At 50.1% G+C, this 24,101-nt stretch overlaps 1 protein-coding gene across 3 annotated transcripts; it reads left to right on the top strand.

Moving 5' to 3' along the window:
- Nucleotides 1-1,587: 1,587 nt before the first annotated feature.
- DEF6 (DEF6 guanine nucleotide exchange factor) lies at nt 1,588-23,458 on the top strand. Of its 3 annotated transcripts, none has more exons than XM_068557992.1 (11): nt 1,588-1,845; nt 13,078-13,218; nt 13,869-14,054; nt 15,704-15,940; nt 16,032-16,178; nt 19,470-19,578; nt 19,767-20,065; nt 21,144-21,310; nt 21,432-21,630; nt 22,581-22,671; nt 22,875-23,458. In XM_068557992.1, the coding sequence occupies exons 1-11, from the start codon at nt 1,750-1,752 to the stop codon at nt 23,096-23,098; spliced, it is 1,896 nt and encodes a 631-aa protein (XP_068414093.1). In that variant the 5' UTR covers nt 1,588-1,749; the 3' UTR covers nt 23,099-23,458. The 3 variants fall into 3 exon arrangements, with proteins under 3 accessions (XP_068414093.1, XP_068414095.1, XP_068414094.1); XM_068557994.1 differs by lacking the exon at nt 1,588-1,845 and adding an exon at nt 3,516-3,634; XM_068557993.1 differs by lacking the exon at nt 1,588-1,845 and adding an exon at nt 5,723-5,846.
- Nucleotides 23,459-24,101: the final 643 nt, after the last annotated feature.

Consider the following 24,101-nt stretch of genomic DNA (forward strand, 5'->3'; position numbering starts at 1 on the left):
CTTCGGGCCCTGGTGGCAGGGCTGGTCAAATCAGGCTCTTGGCCCTGTATCCCGGGCACAGACCTCACTCAGCCTCTGTGCCCGACTGGTGGGCCTGCCCTCCCAGAGGCACGGGGGGAAGGAAGCCCTGGTATGAGAGAAGCCCTGAGGAGCTGCCGGTGGCTTCCTGCCCACAGCTGAGCAAGTAGGCTCCCGGTAGCCAAGCAAGACCAGTGTGAGCACTGCTCCCAGGCTCCGGTTGGGTCTCAGGCCTCAAGATGGGTGGGCTGGAGGAACTCTGTTTTCTCTACCTTACCTTGTGTTATGTCATCAGAGCCCCTCCACACACAGCACACAATCCACTGCTCCAAGTGGGCAAAGCCCCATGGTGGGGGGGGTGCCTTTGCCAAGGTACCCAGGGTCTCTGATGCCTCTGCTGCCTGGTGCTGAAGTCCTAGCTTTGGTACCCAGCTCTGGGGGTACCCACCTAGGTGTCTGGGGCCATGGAATTCCAAAGCCACAGTCAGACCCCACTGAAAAGTACATGGTAGGACCAGACCAGCCCTGGTGGGAAGGAAGGGATGCAGGGAAAGGGACTTGATGGAAAGAACTCTCGGGTTTGACCCCTCCTGCATGGGAACATTGCAGGGATTGCAGGTGCCTCTTTTCCTCTCTCCGTTGTCATGGATGTGCCCCACCCTCTCCCCCAATGCAGACATCCTCTCCTAGGATGCCTAGCACGCTCTTTTACTCTTGCCACCAGCTCCTTGGAAGCAGGGGGAGCTGGGACATACCCCCAGGGAGGGGTGTCTCAATTGCCTGAGCAGGCTCTTTCAACATCCAAGGCCACTGTTCGTGGCAGGAATATGCCCCAGCCCTCACAGGTATTGGATCTAAAGAAACGGAAGCACTGATGTGGAGGGCCCTGAATCGCCAGCCTCCTGCTCCCAGGCACCCCTGAAGCTGGGCCCCACCATGAGCCTCACCCCCATGAGCTTCAGAATCTTTAGGTCAGGGCCAGTGGGGCCCCAGAGTGGGCAATGCTCGGGGTGCCTTTTAGAACCAAAGCCTAGGGGATGGGGAGGCAGCTGATCATGTGCCAAGTCCTCCTGACCTGGAGAGGTGCCCTGGCCCAGTTCCTCCTCCAAGTTTGTATTGTTGCCTTTTGTTTTCTTCCACTTGGGAGGAGCCCTACCACCACAGTAATGTTAGATGGTCCTAAAAGAAATGTTTTATCCAATGCCTACTCTGTGCTTTTCATCCATTCTCAGACCTCTTTACAATCTATGAGGTGAGTATTTCTCCTGCTTTACCAATGAGAAACTGCTCAAGGAGGTTAAGTTGTTTATCCAAAGCCTCCTACCTGGTAAGTGTGGAATTGGTACAGGACCTGCCCCCTTTTATCTGACTCCAAAGTCGGGATGGGCTTGCTTTTCCCTCATCAAGCTGCCTCTGGGAGCCCAGAAGGCTCCAGGAGGCTCTGGGGCTGAGGAGGCTTCTAAAGGGCCTCACACCCAGGGAACCAGGCTGATCAGAGTTGTGGCTCTAGCTCCCCAGGGCTTGGTCCCCAGTTCCCATGCAGGGAGTGGTGCCGCTGAGCACTGCAAGAGCAACAGGCTGGGTCCTGCCAGTGTGGGGAGCCCGCGAGAGCAGGCAGGTGGAGCTGTTGCTCCGCACCGTGGCCCTTCTGCGGTCTCTGCAGCCGTTTGCATTTCCTGAAACCGGATCTTGGTGTCAGAGCCGCCCCTGGGCCGGGCGGGCGCCTCAGCCATGGCCCTGCGCAAGGAGCTGCTTAAGTCCGTCTGGTACGCTTTCACCGCGCTGGACGTGGAGAAGAGCGGCAAGGTCTCCAAGTCCCAGCTCAAGGTGAGGGGCACCCGGGGTGCAGGGGAGGCCGGCAGACACGTCTCATCAGCCCCTGCTGCCTGAAGCTAGACTTGAACCCTGTGATCCTCCTGGGGCACCCAGCTAGCCAGGGACCCAGGAGGGGCGGGAGGGCCCGTGCTGGGGAACTGGGGCAACATGGCCTAGTGGATGCTGCTGCCCCCTGTCCAGAGGCCCCAGTGAGGTGTGTGCAGGGCCATCGCCCAGAGCCCTGGCCCCCAACTCTCGGGAGAGTAGAGGTGCCATCATGGGGTTGTGAGGGCCACGGGCCAAGCTACATCCCAAACTCCATGTGATGAGCACACGTCTCCCCAGAGTCAAGCTTGGGCACACACCCTACTCCTTCCTGCCGCTTCCTCCTGGCTTTGAAGAGAGACAGTTAGCTAGTACTTGTCAGTCACTTCCTCTCGGAGCTGAGAGAGGGTTAGAGCCTCTCGCAGTCCCAAACCAGGCCAGCTCAGCCATCCTTCGCAGGAGAGCTGCTGCTCTGGACCTTGCCTCCCAGGTGGGACAGAGGTGGGAAGGGGCAAGGACTGAAGACCCCGTTATACTGCTGCCTGGCTCACCACCCCCCTCACACCTACACGCCAGGTTGGGAAACTTACCTTAGACCTTGAGAACTCGAGTAGGGAAGGGGTGGAATCTGAACCCAGGAGGAGCCCCATCAGTGATTGCCCTGAAATTCATGCTTGGTCCTAGATAATTCCTGGGGAGCCGAAAAGTTTCTCTCCTTCTTTCCTGTAGCCCCGCATTAGTGCTGCCTTCACCCTAGTTAGTGGGGAAGAAACAAGGCCCTAGGCCATTGGAGCCAGGGAACGCGGGGAGTCAGGAGCAGGGTGGGCGTCAGCCCTCTGGGATCTGCCTTAGGGGTTCATTCATTCACTCTACAAATATTTACTGAGTGCCAGCTATGTGCCTGGCATGAGGCTAGGCCATAGTATCCTGGCATCTCCCCTGCCACCCACCCCCCACAGAGGAGGAGTGCAGTCTCAAGGAAACCTCCATTCTAATTGATCGAGCTAGGAGGTGCCTGGAAACCTGGGAGAGACGGATGGGACAGGTTAGGCATTGTACCCCACCCCAATTCCATCCCCCTACTTTTGAACTTGGACACGATGAACTTGGATGTCCCAAACTGGTCCTATCCCATAATCGACCCCTTAGCCAGACTTGTGAGCATCCAGTAAATGATTCTTGGCTCCCCCAGGAAGGAGAGTCCACTACCACTTTTGATCATCTGAGAGAATCTCCCAACAGACAGGTTCTTCCTTACGTTCTACTTAAATTGTCTTATTGCAGGTTATGTAATCTAGTGAGGTCTTCAGTATCGATAGAGGAAAAGCAGATCATCCAACATCCATCCTTGTGGAAACTCCATGTCCTACATCCACCTCCCACTCTGCCCCTTTAATATGTTTCAGGAACAATCCCAACCTCCATGGTTTGTTGTCTCCTAGGTTCCATTTTCTACCACTCCATTACCTGTGGCCCTATGACACCTCCAGGCTCTCTAAGCCTCTCATACATGGAAGATACAGCACTCCGTGGCTCTCTGTTTCCTGGGCCAATCAGGCAGTAAGCCTTCTTAGTTTGAGCCTCTGTCTTGGCCTCTAACTGGGCGGATGCCTGTTCCCCACCCCCACAGGTTGAGTATTTGCAAGGAAGATCGCCTGGGGAGCTTGCATGCTTGAACCATCTGCTGTCTTTGTACCACGTCGCAGCTCACTTTGAGCCCACTGCCAGCAGCCTCTGTGGTCCCACAGGATCAATGGTAGATTTCAACCCACTCCACAGAAAACTTGTCCACTCTGGGAATCTGAGCTAGCAGTGGGAGCCTCAGGCCCGGCGGCAGGTGGGACAGAAATGGCAGGGCCCATGTCATAGGAGAGGAAGATAAGGAAGGCAATTCTCCCTCAAGCCCATAGTGCTAGATACTGGAATGGGAGGAAGTAGTGATAGTGTTGGGGGTGGGGATGCCGGAAAGGCAAAAGAGCAATAGAGAAGTGGCCAGAAGGCAGAGGAAGAAGCAGATGAGAGAGACAGACCCGCAGGGCACACTCCTTCCACTGAAAGACTTGGTGAGAAGGGAAGAGATCGTGGGGTTAGCCTGTCCTTGCTAAAACTGTCTCTGGCCTTGGCGTCCTCAGTTGGGAAGAGGCAGGAGACCTGCACCAGCCCAGAGCAGGCTATGTCTGTCTGCAACAGTCACCACTTCTCCCTTGATGTGTTGGTAGAAAGGCTGCCACCGGCTGTCCTGGGCAAAGCCGTGATGAGGCCAGAAGGAGGAGGAGGAACAGCAAGTCCTCTGAGAAGTACCCCAAGGAGTCAGGATTGTTTTCTCTGAAGAAGAGTAGGCTTGGGGGAGAGATGAGATGAGTTTTCTTCTCTGAATTCTTATAGAAAGTACAGTAGCCTTTGTCCAGGTGGGTTGAGAAAAATAAAAATAGATCAATAAGAATGGCACTTCTGCCCAGAACGGATTTAGGTTGAACACAAAGTTTCTCAGGACTGTGAGCTTTTGCAGGGTCCTCAGAATCTCCCTCTCTAAAGAGCTTTAGGAGTGAGTTCCCATCCTGACAGAGGGCTGCAGGGAGGCGAGCCTTGGGAATGATGGGTTTCCTAATGGCCATACCATCTTCCCTCTGGGAGCAGCTTTGGCTTTAGGCTTCATGGATGATCAGCTAAGAATTTGGCTTCCTCACTCCCTGACTGCCAGGGCTGGGGTGAGGGGCCTGAGATTGGGCTCATGGTTGGAGCAGTGTGTCTCAATGAGGATCCTAGGAGGCTTACCACTTCCCCTTGACAGGCAGGAGCAGGGGGAAGGCAGGGAGGGTGAACGAGGGCCTTCACTACTTGGCTCTGTCAGGTCTCCCAGGCTCCTGAGCCTCTCATTGGCACTCAGGGCAGTCCTGGGGCCCAGGGAGGGTCTCTTGCCCACCGAGAGCCTCTGAGCTTTGGGCTGTGTCTCCTCTGGAGAGGGACAACAACCTTCTCCTCGGAGAAGGAGAGGAGAAGTTAATAACAACTCTAGTCCAGGAATCTGATGAGTGGGGTCTTCAGCTTTGCCCTGACCCCTGCCTGCTGTTGGTCTCCTCAGTCTAGAGTGTGGAGGAAGGGGAGGATGATCCAATGATGTGCAGAGCACTTGACTCAAGAGCCGTATAAGCTGAGGCCTATGTTGCTCCCCAGTAGGGTGACCTTAGGCAAGTCACTACCCATCTCTGAACCTCTGGTTTCTCATCTGTAAAGCCTGAGGGCTGAACTGGGGATCACCAAGCTCTCTGGCTAGCCTCTGAAAATAAATTTTAACAGAGTACCTCAAGTAGGTGAAATTGATCCTTGATGCAGCCTCTCCTCTCCCTTTTCTGAGCCTCTGTCTTTCCTTTGATGCTGACAGCCAACCCCTCCAAGCCCCTTCTTGCTCTCAGCAGGCACACAGCTAATCCAGAGATTCCCACCTTTTAAAATTCCTGGTGCTACTTCCTCATGATAGTTTTGCTTTAGTACCCCACTGGTTGAGAAAAATACATTCAGTGACTCTTAAAAAGGATCTGTATATTTTAAAAGAATCACTTAGCACCTAGATACATTTAAAGACTATAGGCCATCTAAAAAAGAGAGAGAGAGAGAGAAAGAAAGAAGAAGGAAGGAAGAAAAGGAAGGAAAGGAAGGAAGGAAGGGAGGAAGGGGGGGAGGGAGGGAGGGAGGAAGAAAGACTATATAGGCCATCTAGGAGAAAGAAATTAGTCATTCTTTTTGCAGTTAGTGCTTGGTACTTTTATAGATTCCCAAACCCTCTGTATCTGCGTCTACTCCTGAAGTCTGCGAACTACAGGACCATGGACCTGGCGCCCATCGCATCGCTGCACCGGAGTTTTTAGGGAACTCCCAAGCCCCCAGGGGAGAACCACACCCCCACATGCCTCCAGAGGAAACAGTGAATAAATGAAGCCTCTCAAAGGTCAATGGCTGCCAACCCAGAGGTCAGGGACTGCTTGGGTGGGTGGGGGAGACAGAGAATCCCCTCTGGGGGAGCCCAAATGGCAGCTTGTGAAAACTACAGACACCTGGACCCCACCCCTGGAAACTCTGAGTCAGTAGGTCTGGGCGGGCCCCAGCAGATTTCAGTTTCAGCCAGCTCCCCAGGTGATTCTGATGCTTAACCCGGGCCAATGTAGCAGAGATCTAGCGCAGGGCTTTAGAGTCAGACTTTGAGCAAGAGGACACTCCACCTCTCTGAGCCTTGGTTTCCTCCTCTGTAAAAGGAGGATAATGAGAGCCCTGCCTCCAGGGCTAAGGATTGATTGAAATCAGCAGGTGGGTTCCGCAAGCCAGCCTCCACTCCTGCCATTTCCTTTCCAGCATGATCCTCCTCTGGTCACACTCTCTCCCCACCCCCGGCCCTTACCCGCACCCAGGCACAGGAAGCCTGGCAGTCTGAGGTCAGCTGAGCTCTCTGGGAAGAGGCCCTGAGCCCTCGGTGTCTGGAGCCTTTAATTCCTCTTTGTCCTGACACCTGATGGCTAACAGGGTCGGAGCCTCTCTGCCCTGGGCTCCTCAGATTCCCCTGGCAAAAGGTACAGGTGAGGAAGGTCTTAGAGGACAGCGTGGGCCAATGAACCAAAGAGAGGAACAGCTCAGATAACTGTATGCTGCTGGGTGGCAGGTTCTATCCTGGGGTGGGAGGGGATTTGTACGTTATCTCCTTGAACTCCATTTTTAGAAATGTGAAAACTGAGCCCCAGCGAGGTTCATGTGCTCAGAGAGATTCAGTTCATGTCCGTCTGACTTTTGTATTTTTCCTACTTTTCCCCTTGAAGCACTTAGGTTCATTCAGTAGATATTTATTGAGTATCCATTATATGCCAGATCCAGTGATACAGCAGTGAATAAAACAGACAAAACACCGCACACTTGTGTTGCTAACGTTCTAGTCAGAAAACACAGATGATAAACAAAATAAGTAAAAGTGCATGTTACATGACATGGAGGAAAATAAAGCAGAAGATATCCCTATCCTTACTGTGGCGGGTAGAGGGGATAGGATTACAGATTTAAATAAGGTGGTCAGAGAAGCCCTCCCTGAGAAGGTGACATCTAAGTAAAGATCAGAAGGAGGAGAGGGTGTGAGCCATGCCGTGACCTGGGCGAAGAATGTTTCAGGTTGAAGAAATATCAAGTGCCGAGGCCCTGAGGCAAGAGTGTGCCTGGTGTGTTTGAGGAATGTCAAAGGGGCCAGAGGGGCTGGAGAGAAGTGAGCAAGAGGGATGAGGTCAGAGAAGGTGCAGAGTAAAATCTCTGGAAAGACTCTGAGATTTTACTCTGAGAACCTTGGGAAACCACTGCAGCATTTAAGTTAGACTTGAGGAGTTAGTCAAAAACATTGATTAACACAATGTGGGGGACATTGTTTTGAGCTCTGGAGTCAGGGTTGAGATTAGAGTCCTTGCTGCCCTCAAGGAATGTAGAACACGCAGAAATGCTCACACCAACAGGGAACAGCAAAAGAACATTATTACAGAGCAACTTAATAGCAGGGTACATTAATAACAGTGGTTAATGGCACCCTTTGTTTTTTAGCTCTATAGTTTAAAAATTTTGTCATGAAAACAATATATGCTCCTAGTTCAGAAGAATATAATTTTAAAGAAGTTGAAATTTACTAGAAAAGTAAAACATGTTTTACTGGTTAAAAAAATTGAAAGACAAAAATAGTGTTAAAGAAGGTGAAATTTCCTCCCCTCCCTGGGGAAGAGTGGTAGGGTGATAGCTGTTAACAGTTTGCTGAGTCTTCTAAATTTTTTCTATGTACAAATAAACTTATTAGGTTGAACTATATGAAATTGCTGATGTTTGATTGTTTTGACCTACTAAAATAGCAGTTTAATATGGTTCAGCATAATCTTTGCACACATTATTTTACAAATATTTCATTCTACAGCTTGCTTTTTTCCACCTGCCAGTATAGTATGCATATCTTTCCATGCCTGTTCATACAAATATAATAATAAAAATAGCTCACAACTTTTATTAAGCAATTTCTATTATTCTACTATGTACCCTGTGCTGTGCTAAGCTCTTTGTTCTAAAACACCCTGTGGAGCAGGCGCCTTATTTTCCTCAAAGAGGAGGAGACTAAGGTCTTGGAGAAGTTAAATCACTTGCCCATAAGTACACATGTGGCAGAAGTAAAATTTTCAACCACACACAGGTCCATGACTTGGTGTACCTGTCCCCTCTTTTTTTTTTTTTTTTTAAATATTTTACTCTTTTTTTTTTTTAATAATTCTTTACTTTATTTGTTTTTATTTTTGGCTGTGTTGGGTCTTCGTATCTGTGCGAGGGCTTTCTCCAGTTGCGGCAAGCGGGGGCCACTCTTCATCGCAGTGCGCAGGCCTCTCACTATCGCGGCCTCTCTTGTTGCGGAGCAGAGGCTCCAGACGCGCAGGCTCAGTAGTTGTGGCTCACGGGCCTAGTTGCTCCGCGGCATGTGGGATCTTCCCAGACCAGGGCTCGAACCCGTGTCCCCTGCATTGGCAGGCAGATTCTCAACCACTGCGCCACCAGGGAAGCCCCTACCTGTCCCCTCTTGAAGGAGCCTTGGGCTGTCTCCAATGCCTCATTTATTCTCTCTCTCTTTCTTTCTTTCTTTCTCCCTTCCTTCCTTCCTTCCTCCCTCCCTTCCTTCCTTCCTTTCTTCCTTTCTTCTCCCTCCCTCCCTCCCTTCCTTCCTTCCTTCCTTCCTTTCTTCCTCCCTCCCTCCCTCCCTTCCTCCCTTCCTTCCTTCCTTCCTCCCTGCCTCCCTCCCTTCCTCCCTTCCTTCCTTCCTTCCTTCCCTCCTTCCTTCCTTTCTTTCTTCCTTTCTTCTCCCTCCCTCCCTCCCTCCCTTCCTTCCTTCCTTTCTTCCTTTCTTCCTCCCTCCCTCCCTTCCTTCCTTTCGTCCTTTCTTCCTTCCTCCCTCCCTCCCTCCCTTCCTTCCTTCCCTTTCTTTCTTTCTTCCTTTCTTCCTTTCTTTCTTCCTCCCTCCCTCCCTCCCTCCCTCCCTCCCTTCCTCCCTTCCTCCCTTCCTTCCTTCCTTCATTCCTCCCTTCCTTCCTTCCCTTCCTTCCTTACTTCCTTTCTTCCTTTCTTCCTTTCTTCCTTTCTTTCTTTCTTCCTCCCTCCCTCCCTCCCTTCCTCCCTCCCTTCTTTCTTTCCTCCCTTCCTTCCTTCCTTTCTTCCTTTCTTTCTTCCTTTCTTTCTTCCTCCCTCCCTCCCTCCCTCCCTTCCTTCCTCCCTTCCTTCCTTTCACCATGCCGCGGCTTGCGAGATCTTAGTTCTGGGACCAGGAATCAGCCTGTGTCCCCCGCAGTGGAAGCGCAGAGCCCCAACCACTGGACTGCCAGGGAATTTCCCAATGCCTTTAATTCTAAACTATGCTTCAGTGAACATTCTTGTACAGGTAACTGTTCTCTTGAGCATCTATAGGTTGGATGATTAAAAATGCTGGGGTCATGCCCAATTTTATGTTTGATACAGTCTTGCCCTCCAGAAAGACTACCAATTCACATCTCAACAGTGGGGCATTTGAGTCCCCATTTCTCCACAACCTCCTCAATACTTGATAGTATCAGTCTTTTGCATCTTTGCTAATTTGTTAGGTAAAAAATTGCACTTTCTATATGAGAAGGGAACTTATATTTGTTCTGTGCAGAGCTAACTCTCACTCTCTCTATATATATATCTCACTCCATCCTCATGGCCCCTCTGCGTGGTGGGTATTATCCCCTGTTTTACTGACAATGATACTGAGGCTTAGGGGGTGAAGGAGTTTATCCAAGGCCTCATAACTAGAAAGCGAAGGTTCCTGGCCTTCCATGTCCCCCCGCACGCTTCACTGGAGTGTAGCCATTTGGCTGGGCTATGCAGGAAGCGTCCTCAAAGAGGTGCTTTAGGAGGCTTGAAGAAAGATAAAGACATGGGTAATTTGAAAAGAGGCCAGGAGGCAACAGGTAGAAATATGTGAAACTCTTAGAATAACACCTATCTCTTCAGAAGTGGGTATTTCTCTTGTGTTGGTCACCCTGAATTTTAAGTGCTAAGCATTGAGTGGTGGCACCTCTTAGAGTGTGGATTAGTATCCTATGACCACAGATGTATTAATCATGTCTTCTCTGGATATAGGTGGTAGAAACCAAACTCAAAATAACTTAAAGGAGATGTTATAGATTGGCTCACATAACCAAAACTCCAAGCATAGTATTGGCTTCAGGCATGGCTGGATCTAGGTCCTCAAATGATGACTTTTTATACCTTGACTCTGCTTTTTTTCACTGATAGCTTTATTCTTAAGCAGGTACTTCCCACACAGGGACAAAAATGTCAGCTACATCTATCTTCTAACAGCTTAACTCTTTCCATGTATACCCATGGGAAAGAGTACACCTCTTCTCCACTAGAGGAGGCAAAAATCCCAGGGCTGATTCTCATTGGCCTAGATTTGGTCATGTGCATCCTTGAACCAAACACCACGACTCCAATGTGCCCACCCCTGCAGCCAGCTGGGGTAGGGGTGCAAATGGCCAATACCACAGATATTGAAAATGGGGGAGAGTAACTTCTCAAAGGAAAATCAAGGCTCTATTACCAAAATAAGGGAGGGGGGCAGAGCTCATCAGGAAGAAACTTCAGATGTCCTTTAGAACAAGAGTAGGCAAAACCAAAGATGGCACATGAGATAATTTGAAGATCATGAGAATAAGGGTTGGGGTGGGGATCAGAGATGGCTGTCCAGAGGGAAAGGAGGGAAAAGAGAAACACCAACCCCTTGCTGGGCCCTCCAACTTCCCACTTTGCTGAGTTGAACCTGAGGCCCAGGAGAACATTGGGAAGAAGTCTCAAACCCTTCTCCCCCTCCTCTCACAAAAGAGAATAAAGAAATGAAGACTTGGTATACACGCCATCTCTAGGATGTTGCCAGCTTCTGCCTCAGAGCAGCTGATTCCAAGGTGGACTGCTGGTGGTGGAAGCAGCCCTTAAATACAGCATTTATTGACTACCTTTGGTGTGCAGAAGAGGACATAGGTGCTGTGAAACATAAAGATGAACAGAGACCTTGCCTCCAGAGTTCACTATATAGTTGGGGAATGAGGCTCAGGGTCAATATATATATATTTTTTTTTTGGTTATAAATTCATTTATTTATTTATTTATTTTTGGCTGCATTGGGTCTTCATTGCTGCGCGCAGGCTTTCTGTAGTTGTGGCGAGCAGGGGCTACTCTGTTGCAGTGCGTGGGCGTCACATTGCGGTGGCTTCTCTTGTTGTGGAGCATGGGCTCTAGGTGTGCGAGCTTCAGTAGTTGTGTCTCGTGGGCTCTAGAGCACAGGCTCAGTAGTTGTGGCTCATGGGCTTAGTTGCTCCACGGCATGTGGGATCTTCCCGGACCAGGGCTCAAACCCGTGTCCCCTGCATTGGCAGGCGGATTCTTAATCACTGCGCCACCAGGGAAGCCCCAGAATCAATATTTTAATGGGGAAGCAGCCTTCAGAGCCGGGAACAACCAGTTGCAACCTCAACTCTGCCACTTACTCTTAACCTCTCCAAGCCTCAGCATCTTCCTCTGAAAAACAGAGATAATAATGTCTGTATGTCACAGTTGCAGACATTAGATGTGGGGTATAGAAAGCACCTCAAACAGTGGCTGGCACATAGTAGGTGACAGTTTTTAATCATTCACGCTGTCTTTGATAAGTGCTATAACAGAATTACCCCAAGACAATTTTATTTTTTTCCTGATCTCCTTGTTCAAGCTTCAGCCTCTTTGTTCTAATATCATGGGTTTGTTAACCAACCCATTTCCCCTCTGTACTGTCATGGCCGCCATCCCTTTTAGCCTTGTCCTCCACATCCCACAGACCATTTTTCGTGCCCCTTCTTTGCTCCCTCTCCAGCTCCCTTCCATCTTTAGAAGGGCAGTGACTGGAACTGCACATGCCCTTCCTGGAGCAGACACATTGGACTCTAGGCACACTGCAGCCTGGTCTCTGATGGTAGATGTCAGGCTTCTGCCCTTGAGCTTTGGGATCTGCAGAGCTGGATTTGAATCCTAGGCTCTTGCTCAGGGTGGGTCCTTGGGCAAGTTATTGAGTCGGTTGAGCCGCGGTGTCCTTGTCTGCAGAAAGGGCACATACCTGCCTGACAAAGTGGCAAAGAGCATGGCTGCCTTGGTTTGAATCCCACCTCTGTCAGCCCTGTGCCCTTGGGTGAGTTACTTAACGTCTCAGAGCCTAGAGGTTTTTTTCATCTGTGAAATGAGGATATAAACACTTGTTATGTGGGTTAAGTGAAGTATATGTAAAGTGCTGAGCACAGTGCTTGGTGCATAGCAAGTGTACAAGTTTTAGTTTTTTGGATTTTATTGAGGTATAATTGACATTTTAATTTCAGGTTTACAACGTAATGATCCTATATTTATATATATATTGTGAAATGATCACCACAGTAAGTCTAGTTAACATCTGTCACCATACATGGTTACGCAAAATGTTTTTTCTTGTGATGAGAATTTTTAAGACCTACTCTCTTAGCTACTTTCAAATATGCAATACGATATTGTTAATTATAGTTACCGTGCTATATATTATATCCCCCCCAGGACTTTTTAAAATTTATTTATTGTATTTATTTATTTAGCTGTGCCAGGTCTTAGTTGCTGCACGCGGGATCTAGTTCCCTGACCAGGGATCAAACCCATGCCCCCTTCATTGGGAGCTCAGAGTCTTAACCACTGGACCACCAGGGAAGTCCCCTCATGACTTACCCAAAGTTTGTACCTTTTGAGCACCTTCACACATTTCACCTCCCCACTCCACACCTCTTTCAACAAACAGTCTGTTCTCTGTATCTCTGAACACCTTTTTTTCCCTTTTTAAAAAATTCTACGTATAAGTGAGATCGTATGGTATTTGTCTTTCTCTATCAGACTTATTTCACTTACCATAATGCCCTCAAGGTCCATCCGTGTTGTCGCAAATGGCAAGATTTCATTCCTTTTTTAATAACTGAATAACATTCCATTGTGTCTATATATACAGAAGCTTTAGTTATGATTGAATTGAATAATGTATGCAGAAGACTCAGCCAGGATGGGGGTGGGGACAAGTGGGGAGGTGGGAGCCGCCCTTTGGCCCAGTTTTGGTTGGGGTTCAGGAAGGCAAATTGCCCTCTGTCTCAGGTGCTGTCCCACAACCTGTACACCGTCCTGCACATTCCTCACGACCCTGTGGCCCTGGAGGAGCACTTCCGAGATGACGACGATGGCCCTGTGTCCAGCCAGGGGTACATGCCCTACCTCAACAAGTACATCCTGGACAAGGTGGGGCCCCTCTAACCTCTCCCCACTTCCCAACCTGACCAGCACCCTAATACATTGCCACCCCAACTCCTCCCCCTATGAACCCCATTTCTGTCCCCTCTGTCCATCCCTGCTCTCCCATCTCCATCCTTCACCTCCCAGCCACTTGCCCCCTCCTGGCTCCCCTTAACTCACTCTCAAGCTTCCTCCTCTCTATCCTAGCCTCCACCTTTCCCACGACCTTCCACCCCGTCCCTGCCTAGGTTCCAGCTGTCAATTTTACAAAAGACTCTCCAGTTTCCCCCAAGTGCTGTCCCCCCTGCTCCTCCCAGCTGTTGCTGTCTTCTCAGGTTCTCCTTGACTGTCCACTCCCTCCTGGGCTTCCCCTTCTTTCTCCCTGGGCTGAGGGACCTGAGTTTCTCTGTGTGCAGGGGATTTGGGGGCAGTGGCTGTGAGGGAGTGGTGGCGGTAGCAGGGCTGGGGGCTGGGGTCAGGCTGGTTGGTCAGCTAGTTACCTGATCATCAGCTCAGGGATTCCTCAAGTTAGAGCCCCAACATGGCAGGGTGGGGAGCAGGGGAATAGATGACCCGAAGAAGCCAGCTGGAGCCTAGTTGGGTGGTAAAGCAGGGACGGGGCAGCCTTCTCAGCTGACTCGTTGGCCTGGTGGCAGGTGGAGGAGGGGGCTTTCGTTAAGGAGCACTTTGATGAGCTATGCTGGACCCTGACGGCCAAGAAGAACTATCGGGTGGATAGCAACGGGAACAGCATGCTCTCCAATCAGGATGCCTTCCGCCTCTGGTGCCTCTTCAACTTCCTGTCTGAGGACAAGTACCCTCTGATCATGGTTCCTGATGAGGTAAGCCCCAGGGACTTTATCACTTGGGGACAGACCTTAGCAGAACCATGAAGGAGGCCAAATTGCCTCCGTACTTTCCCACATCCCCTTTCTTCTTTATCTCCCCACCCTGGGACCTGTTCACACCCATCTGTCTCCAGATGCTTAGAAGTGTCCATATCAGAACAATTATGCCTTCTCCCAGGAGGTCAAAAACTATACTTCCTTCAAGGCTCTGCTAGCCCTCACAGTAGGGAAATGATCTGCAAATTCTATTTACACAGAGATGTGAATGCCTGATACATTACTGGGCATTTAAAAATGAGAACATTTAAAATCAAATGGCAGGATTTTAGGCACTGTGGCAATCTGAGAAGGATGCTATTATTAGGGGAATAGAGACCTTCCTGGGACATCTCTCCAGTTACTCCAAGTGGGCAACCAAGTCTGCCCCTGGTTTCAGATTTTCTCTTCCTATCTTCTACAATATAGGGGAGAGCCAGGGAAGACTCAGCTCAGGGCCCCAGAGAAGGCATGCTGGGAGTAGAGGCCTAGAATCCAGCCTCTACCTCCTCAACTCATGGGTGAAGCCAGGGCAGATGCCCCCCCTTTTCCAGTCACCCTGCACCCTCCCTCTACTCCCCTCCTCTCTCCCCTGTCAGTTCAGCCTTCTCCTGACCCTTTAGACCTTTTGGTGTTTGTGAAGATACCAGGGCAAATTTAGGTCTTTAGAGTAGGGTACGTGGGAGAGAGATCCACCGTATTTACAAGAAGTCCTGGCACATCTAACTGTGCTCAGATTCGTGCCCTTGCCTCTGTTTGTGGGAAGAGTGAGGGGTGCCCCGCCCCACTCCCAGCGGAGACCCAGTAGCCCCCAGAGTGAAAGTCCTGGAGAGAGTTTCCCAAGAAGCTGCTGGGGCAGTCGAGGAACACGTGTCCATCTATACAGACACCTGGCTGGCTGGGCATCTTTGTCAGACACCTGCCAGTCAGGGCGAGGTGGCCTCTCAGAGGTCAGAAAGCTGCTTGCTACTGTGATCAACATGCAGTGTGAACAAAGTGCAGCAGGAGGTACCCCAACCACCACTTCCTGTTCCTCTGTAACGGGTTTCCTGTCCCTGCTCTGCTTACTCCACCTCCAATCCCCTTGCCCTCCCATAGGGGAAGGATCCCTAAGGTTCGGACTTGGGGCTTGGAATAAGGACTCATGGGATGCGGATCTGAATTGAGTTCTGGCTGCTACCAACTTGCTGTATGATTCAGAACAAGTCACTTCCCCCTTTGAGCCTCAGTTTTGTCACCTGCAAAGTGAGGATATTGGATGAGAGGGCCCTTGTTCCCCTGTTGACATTTTCTATGACTTGCTGTCTCAGCCTGGCCCTTGGCCCCCTCAGCTCCCACCTCACCCTGCCCTTAATTCAAGGCAGGAAGGAGTGGGACTGGAGCTTGGGGAGGGGATGCCTGAATTGAAGTTGGGGCTCCAGGATCCCCTCCTACGTCTCTACTCAGGTGTCCTCCAGCGTTTAGTTGTTTTGTCCTCTGACCCTACCCCCCATCCTGTCCCTGGTCACTTCTGCCCAGGCTCCGGGTGCCTGATGGGAGCGCCCCCTGGTGTTGGCACCAGCACCACAGCCTGCTGCAGCCACCAAGCCTTCCCTCCCCCCATCCAGGTGGAATACCTGCTGAAGAAGGTGCTCAGCAGCATGAGCTTGGAGGTGGGCTTGGGTGAGCTGGAGGAGCTGCTGGCCCAGGAGGCCCAGGCAGCCCAGAGCACCAGCGGGCTCAGCGTCTGGCAGTTCCTGGAGCTCTTCAACTCAGGCCGCTGTCTGCGAGGCGTGGGGCGAGACACCCTCAGCATGGCCATCCACGAGGTCTACCAGGAACTCATCCAGGACGTCCTGAAGCAGGTCAGGCCCGGCTGGGAACTAGGGGAGGACCCCGAGGAGGGTGAAGGGTGGGGGGGGCCAGTGATGCCTCTGACTTTGCTCTGGCTGGCAGGGCTACCTGTGGAAGCGAGGGCACCTGAGGAGGAACTGGACAGAACGCTGGTTCCAGCTGCAGCCCAACTGCCTCTGCTATTTCGGGAGTGAAGAGTGCAAGGAGAAAAGGGGTACAATCCTCCTGGATGCGCAGTGCTGCGTGGAGGTGAGGGGGACAGTTGAGGGGGTAGAGCACATCTCAAGGCTCAGAGGGGCTCCAGTGCAGTGTGAAGGCAAGGGGGTCAGGAGGAGGGTAAATGGGAAAAGCCACAGTGACAAATTCCCGCTTAGATGAGTGCAACCCAAATACAGTTCACCCTTGAACAACACAAGTTGGAACTTATATGTGAATTTTTTTCAATAAATAAATTCAGGAGTACAGCGCCATCAGCAGTTGGTTGAATTCGCAGATGTGGAACCAGGATACTGAGGGCTGACTTTAAAGTTATATGTGGATTTTTGACTGGGCAGAGGCTTGGCACCCCTAACCCCTGCATTGTTCAAGGGTCAGTTGCATACCTGGGTACCTCAAGGCTATTCTCAGCCATGGCAGCAATTTTTTTTTTCTTTTAGAAAAGTAACACACTTTATTTTTTCTTCCAGTTTTATTGAGCTATAATTGACATACAGCACTGTATAAGCTTAAGGTGTACAGCATAATGATTTGACTTACATACATCATAAAGTGATAAGCACATAAGTTTAGTGAACATCCCTCATCTCATACAGATACAAAATTAAATAGAAAAAAATTGTCTTGTGATGAGAACTCTTAGGATTTACTCTCTCAGCAACTTTCCTGTATAACATACAGCAGTGTTAATTTATCATGTTGTACATTACATCCCTAGTACTTATATATCTTATATCTGGAAGTTTGTACCTTTTTTTCTTTTTTCTAATTTATTTTATTTATTTTTTGGCTGCGTTGGGTCTTCATTGCTGTGCGCGGGCTTTCTCTAGTTGCGGCAAGCGGGGGCTACTCTTCGTTGTGGTGCGCGGCCTTCTCATTGCAGTGGCTTCTCTTGTTGTGGAGCACGGGCTCTAGGGCGTGTGGGCTTCAGTAGTTGTGGCACACGGGCTCAGTAGTTGTGGCTCGCAGGCTCTAGAGCGCACGCTCAGTAGTTGTGGTGCATGGGCTTAGTTGCTCCGCGGCATGTGGGATCTTCCCAGACCAGGGCTCGAACCCGTGTCCCCTGCATTGGCAGGCGGATTCTTAACCACTGTGCTACCAGGGAAGCCCTGGAAGTTTGTACCTTTTGATGACCTTCATCCAATTACCTTCCCCCCATCCCCGCAACAACCTCCCTCCCCACCTCTGGTAACCACAAATCTGATCTCTTTTTCTATGGATTTGTTTGTTTGTTTTTGAAGTGTAATTGACCTACGATACTATGTTAGTTCCTGTTACAAAACATAATGGTTCGGTATTTCTATATATTTCAAACTGACCTCCACAATAGGTCTAGTTATGATAGGTCACCATACAAAGATAACTATGTAATCATAGTTATTGACTATATTCCCCACACTATTCATTTTACACCCATGACTCACTTATTTTGCACCTGGAAATTTGTACCTCTTAATCTTCCTCAACTTTTTCCTTCCTCTCACTACGCCCCCTACCCTCTGGCAAACACACCTGTTTGTTCTCTGTATCTGTAACTCTGTTTATGTTTTGTTATGTTTGTTCATTTGTTTTGTCTTTTTTAGATTCCATATGTCAGCACTTTTTTTAAAAAAAACCAAACTGCAAATCAAATACTAAAGTCATTGGTGAATAATGTGGACTTTGCTAAAGATTTTTCAGAGGAGATGGCTTATGTCTCACTCTACCCAGCAAAACTTTCTAAAAATCCTCTTTGAAGTTCTTTCTCCTTCACCCAAATTCCATTCCCTTTGGCAACTCTACTCCTGCCTATTCTTTCTCCCTTCCCATCCCTTTTCCTGCCTTGACTCTGTCCATTATTTTAGAGGCTTAAAACAACAATTTTAAAAACTGTAGTGAAAAAATATACATAACATGAAATTTGCCATTTTAATTCATTTTGTGTTACAATTTTGTGTTACAATTCAGTAGCATTAAGTATATTTTGTGTTACAATTTTGTAACAATTTTGTGTTACAATTCAGTAGCATTAAGTACATTCACATGTAACCATCACAATTATCTATTTCCAAAACTTTTTTATCATCCCAAACAGAAACTCTGTACCCATTAAGCAATAACTCATCCGCCCTTCCCTCCAGCCCCTGGTAACCTCTATTCTGCTTTCTATCTCCATGAATTTGCCTGTTCTAGGTGCCTCATATAAGTGGAATCATATAATATTTGTCCTTTTATGTCTGGCTTCTTTCACTTAGCATAATGTTCTCAAGCATGTTGTGGCATGAATCAGGACTTCATTCCTTTTTATGGCTTAATAATATTCCATTGTAAGGATGTACCACATTTTGTTTATCCATTCTTTGATGGGTATTGGGTTGTTTCCATCTTTTTGCTATTGTGAATAATGCTATTATGAACATCCAGGTACAAGTTTCTGGGTGGATATATATTTTTTCTCAGGGTACGTACCTAGGAGTAGAGTTGTTGAACCATGCATTAATCCTATGTTTAATTTTTGAGGAACAGCCAGACTTTTCTACAGTGGCTGCACCATCTTCCATTCTTACCAGCAGTGTATGAAAGTTCCAATGTCTCACCAACACTTGTTATTTTACATTAAAAAATGTTATTATTATAGTCATCCTAGGCTCTGTCCATTTTTGTCACATAGGGAAACAGCTGTCAATGTGGAAACAGCACAGATCTAGGCAGAAATCCAGCTCCACCACTAATAGGCAGTGTGAATTGGGCGAGTTCCTGGACCTCTTAGAGCCTCAGTTTCTTTCTCTGTAAAGTGGAGCTAATAATCCATGCCTGGTACAGACTCTAGAACACATGAAGCTCAGTAGGTGGTAGCTATTATTTTCCACTAGAATGTAAGCTTAGGGAAGGCAGGGATTTGGTCTGTTAGGCACATCTCAGTATCCCAAATGCCCAGAGCAATGAGTGGCACTCAGTAGACACTACAAAATATCTGTGGAATGAATGAATGGAGAACTTTCTCAACAGGCAGGGCTTTGTGGAAATGAACGGTCTCGATAGTGAGGACCCTGTCATGGGAGATGTTCCAGCGTGATCTGCATAAACACTGAGTGATCCCTCTGTGCTAGGCCCCATGGGGAGATACCAAGAGAACAGTCCCAACTTCAAAGAGCTGTAGGCACACAAGTATCCCCATAACTAACCTTCAAACCGGGCCACGCAGGCTCCTGGCAGAGTGGGAGGGGTGCCCGGGGAGGATGGTCAGCCAGCGGGGGTAGGGGCTGGAGCTGCAGCACCCCTGGGGCAGGTGTGGCCCTGACTCCAGTGAAGCCAGCCTGTCTGGGGCCATCCACCCTCTCCCAGGTGCTGCCCGACCGAGAAGGGAAGCGCTGCATGTTCTGTGTGAAGACTGCCTCCCGCACGTACGAGATGAGCGCCTCAGACACGCGCCAGCGCCAGGAGTGGACGGCTGGTGAGTGCTCGCTGGGTGGCCTGGACCTGGCTGGGCCTCAGTCGCCTCATCTGTGAAAAGGGGGTGATAGCACTTTGCCCAGCGGGAGGCTGGGCACTGGACACGGGCAACTCCTAAGGCCCCTTTCTGGCGGTGGGTCACCTCGAGGCTGCCCTGCCCCCGGCCAGCCCCTCCCGCTCCCTCCGCAGCCATCCAGACGGCGATCCGGCTGCAGGCCGAGGGGAAGATGTCGCTGCACAAGGACCTGAAGCAGAAGCGGCGCGAGCAGCGGGAGCAGCGGGAGCGGCGCCGGGCGGCCAAGGAGGAGGAGATGCTGCGGCTGCAGCAGCTACAGGAGGAGAAGGAGCGGAAGCTGCAGGAGCTGGAGCTGCTGCAGGAGGCGCAGCGGCAGGCCGAGCGCCTGCTGCAGGAGGAGGAGGAGCGGCGCCGCAGCCAGCACCGCGAGCTGCAACAGGCGCTCGAGGGCCAACTGCGCGAGGCTGAGCAGGTGGGGCCGCACAGCTCTGGAGGCGGTGGGCTGAGGGGTGTGTTGCGGTCAGGCCTGGGAGCTGAGCACTGGGGGCGGGGCATGGGGCGGAGCCTTGGTCGAGGGCGGAGCCACGCATTGAGGGATGCAAGTGGAGGCGGGGCTTGTCTTGAGGGATTTTGGGGACAGAGCCTGTGGGCTTGAAGGATGGGTATGGGACGGGGACTGTGCCAGGAACAGGGCCTGTGGGATAAGGAACCTGGCCGAGGGATGGCTTGGGAGGAGAGACGGTAGGGGGCGGGGCCTGAGCCTACGAAATGGGAGGGTCGGACCTGAGTGCTAGGTGTAGAGTGGGACCTGGTTCAGAAACCTTGGCTGGGGGCGGGACTTGGACAGAGGAGCTGCTAAAGACGGTGTGATTGGGGATGAATTTGGACCAAGGCTGGACTAGGTTGGACTAGACTTGATCTGAGTTTATAATGAAACCAGTTTGGGGAATGCAGGATGGGAGGAAGGCAGGATGAATGTGGAGGCAGATTAAGCCTGTAGAGGCAATTAGATTTAGGATTTAAGAGATCTAGATCTGGAGTCAGACACTGTGGATTCAATCCCAGCTCTGCGTCTTAGGAACCCTGTGATCCCAGGCAAGTTACTCAGCCTTTCTGTGCCTCAGTTACCTGTGACATGTTGATGCCAATAGAACTTGGCTTATAGAGTTATGGAAAGGAGGATCAACTAAGGAAACACTTTGAGTTATAATTGTTATAACAATTATAATTATAGTCATTCCCTTCCAAGCACTACCCTAATTATAATTATAAAACGTTATATTATAATGTATAATAATAACTATTAAGGCTGGTGCTGAAAAGGGGATGACTTGAGTCCCTTTCCACCATGTAGTTCACTGATCATTATCTGAGTTAGTCAGGCTTGCTGAGGAGATCAGATCAGGAAATGCTGACATGAAGGAACTCCCCAGACCCTCACCCAGAGATAAGTAGTTGGGCTGGCCTAGCAAAGCCCTGGGGAAAGGAGCAGCATACTTGCTGCCTCTCTCCCCCATGCCCCCATTGACCTGGCTCCATTTCCCGAGCAGGCAAGGGCCTCCATGCAGGCTGAGATGGAGCTGAAGAAGGAGGAGGCTGCCCGGCAGCGGCAGCGCATCGAGGAGCTGGAGGAGATGCAGCAGAGGCTTCAGGAGGCCCTGCAACTGGAGGTGAAAGCTCGGCAGGACGAGGAGGCCGTGCGCCTAGCCCAGACCAGGTAGAACTGAAGGGCCCCTTCTGCTTCCCCTCCCTGACTTCCCGACCTCCCACCCCGCACCACTTGCCGAACACCTGCGAGGTGCCTTGGCTCTGGAGGTGACACAGTGGATGCCTGGCAGACTGCTGGAGGAGGAGGAGGAGAAGTTGAAGCAGCTGCTGCAGCTGAAGGAGGAACAGGAGCGCTATATTGAGCGGGCACAGCAGGAGAAGCAGGAACTGCAGCAGGAGATGGCCCTGCAGAGCCGCTCCCTGCAGCAGGCCCAGCAGCAGTTGGAGGAGGTGCGGCAGAACCGGCAGCGGGCCGACGAGGACGTGGAGGTGAGGCCTGGGTTGGAGCAGGTTGGAGGCTGCCAGGTGAATGAGGGTGAGTGCGTTAACGCACAGGCTCTGGAAACTTCCCTCAAGCTCTATCCCTCAGGCCCCATCATTGCCTGGCTATGTGACCTCTGACAAGTTGCCTAACCTCTCTGAGTTCCAAGTCCCTTATCTGAGAAAGGGGACTGGTAATAGCATTGCTATGAAGATTAAATGAGGTAACACTTGAAATTAAGTATGTAGTAAGCACTGAAGAAACCTTAGCTACGACTTTTACCATTGTTATTAATCTGGGCAAAAATTTTTCCTCCTACTCTTCCAGCCCCTACTTTGCTATCCCTGTACTTTGGCTCCACTCTTTGGAGCCTGAATCTCCATAGAAGAAGATTTTTTTTAAACTTTTGATGTTTTGTTTTTATTAATATTAATTATTTTATTTTGCTTTGTTGGCCTACATGGTCATTGTAAAAAATTCAAACACAGAAATAAGTATCAAAGAAAGGGAAAGTTCCTCTATGATTCCCCACCCCACAACCGCTGCTAACGGCTGGGTGAACACTGGAGCAGAGGCTTTTGCATTAGGTCTTGGGAAGGTGGTGTAATGCAGTGGTTCAGAGCTCCGTGTATGTCCCTGGGCAAGGCACTTAACTGCTTTTGAATTTGTTTGTTGTTAACTTCTGCTCTGGAAGTTAAATAAGATGTTAGTACATCTTAGCTGCTTAATAAGTGGAAACTATGATTATTTCTGACCCTTTGAGGGCCTGTGAGTCCCCTGAAATTGGATGCCAACTCTGTTCACATACATAACTCTTTATGAACGTACATGAGTTTTTCTGGGAAGATGATCAATAGCCTTTGTCAGATCCTAAGGGGCGTGTGAACCTGAAAAAGGTCAAGAGTCTCTGTCTTGGAGGGTGGCTCTGACCCACTCCTCCCTGGTCCTGCCCCGACAGGCTGCACAGCGGAAGTTGCGCCAGGCCAGTACCAACGTGAAACACTGGAATGTCCAGATGAACCGGCTCATGCATCCAATTGAACCTGGAGGTGAGAAGGGTTAGACCCTGGAGCTTTCCCTGGAGTGGGGAGGGAGAAGGGAGGGTGGAAGGGATACCCCCAGATCTACAGAACCAGCACAGGACTGAAGGTCAGCGGGTTCTCCTTTCCCCCAAGGGCTGAGGCAAGGCCCCTCAACTTCTTCCCTTTGCATGCACCTTGCTCCTTCCTCATACCTGCTTTTTTTCTGCCAGACAAGCGTCCCACCACCAGCAGCTCCTTCACAGGCTTCCAGGCCCCTCTACTCGCCCGCCGTGACTCCTCCCTAAAACGCCTGACTCACTGGGGATCCCACGACAACAAGACCCCCTCACCCAGCAGCAGTGAGCAGCAGAAGTCCCTCAGTTGTGGGGAAGAGGCGCCCATCTCAGCTTCCGCCCCTCAGGAAGATAAAGTGGACCCAGCACCAGAAAACTAACCTCTGCTAGCCTCTTTCCCCCAACCTCATGCCTGCTAGGACCTGGCCACAGCTGGCCTGTGGGTGACACCAGCCCCTGCAGAAGAAGGAGCTACAGTCCTGGTGCCAAGGGCCCAGGCCCTCCAATCACGAAACAGTCCAGAATGGTTCATTTTTTTTGCACCAGCCCCAGGCCCCAGACCACTGAGGCTGTCAGGGACATTGATCCTTGAGAACTTGACCCTGTGCCTTAACCCCAAGGACTCTATGCCCTAGGCTGGGAAAGAGAGTCAACAAGCAAGCCAGGGGCCATCTGTCCCCAGACTGCCACCAAGTTGTGGAGGCCCATTTCCAAATAAAATCAGTTCTTGGGATAAATTATGCATCAGGTCTATAGTCTGTCTCTTCTACCATTTTCTCTCTTCTTCCCTCAAGTCCAGTTATATGTCCCAGAAAGAGTAAGGTATAATGCAGTGGCTAGGGAAGTACACTCTGCCACTTTCCAACTGGGTGACTTTGGTCAAGTTTCTTCACCTCTCTGTGCTTCAGTTCCCATGTTGGCAAAATAGGGATAGTATAGTACCTACCTTACAGGGTTGTTCTGAGGATTAAGTGTTCAGCACGTGAGCAAGCACTATTATTGGTATCACCCCAAAGTGTTTATTGAATGTATATTCTATGCCTTGCAATTTCCCAGTTTATTTAATTCTCGTGGCAACGCTGAGAGGTGGATATTATTATTCTCATTTTACATGTGGGGAAATTGAGGCTCAGAGAAGTCAGGTAACTTGCCCAAAGCGTTTCAAACTTGCTTCTCTTCCCATATAGTCTGACTTACCTACCTTGTTACCTAAGACAGAGATCTGGGAATCTAGGATGACTTGCTCCCTCCCTGCCATCCCCCTCATGAAAAACCCATCATTAAATCCAGTAGATTCTCTCTCCTTCATGCTCTCATATCTACTGCTCCATCTCTATCCCCATGGCTACTGCCATGGCTAAGGCCAAAATTTTATCCTCCACC

This window comes from Eschrichtius robustus, chromosome 12, assembly GCF_028021215.1.
Source record: "Eschrichtius robustus isolate mEscRob2 chromosome 12, mEscRob2.pri, whole genome shotgun sequence".
NCBI lineage: Eukaryota > Metazoa > Chordata > Mammalia > Artiodactyla > Eschrichtiidae > Eschrichtius > Eschrichtius robustus.

Coding starts and splice junctions, on each gene's coding strand:
- DEF6 (XM_068557992.1), top strand. CDS start 1,750: ATGGCCCTGCGCAAGGAGCTGCTTAAGTCCGTCTGGTACGCTTTCACC. Junction 20,066..21,143: donor AACTGCGCGAGGCTGAGCAG/GTGGGGCCGCAC, acceptor TTTCCCGAGCAG/GCAAGGGCCTCCATGCAGGC. Junction 21,631..22,580: donor GGGCCGACGAGGACGTGGAG/GTGAGGCCTGGG, acceptor CTGCCCCGACAG/GCTGCACAGCGGAAGTTGCG.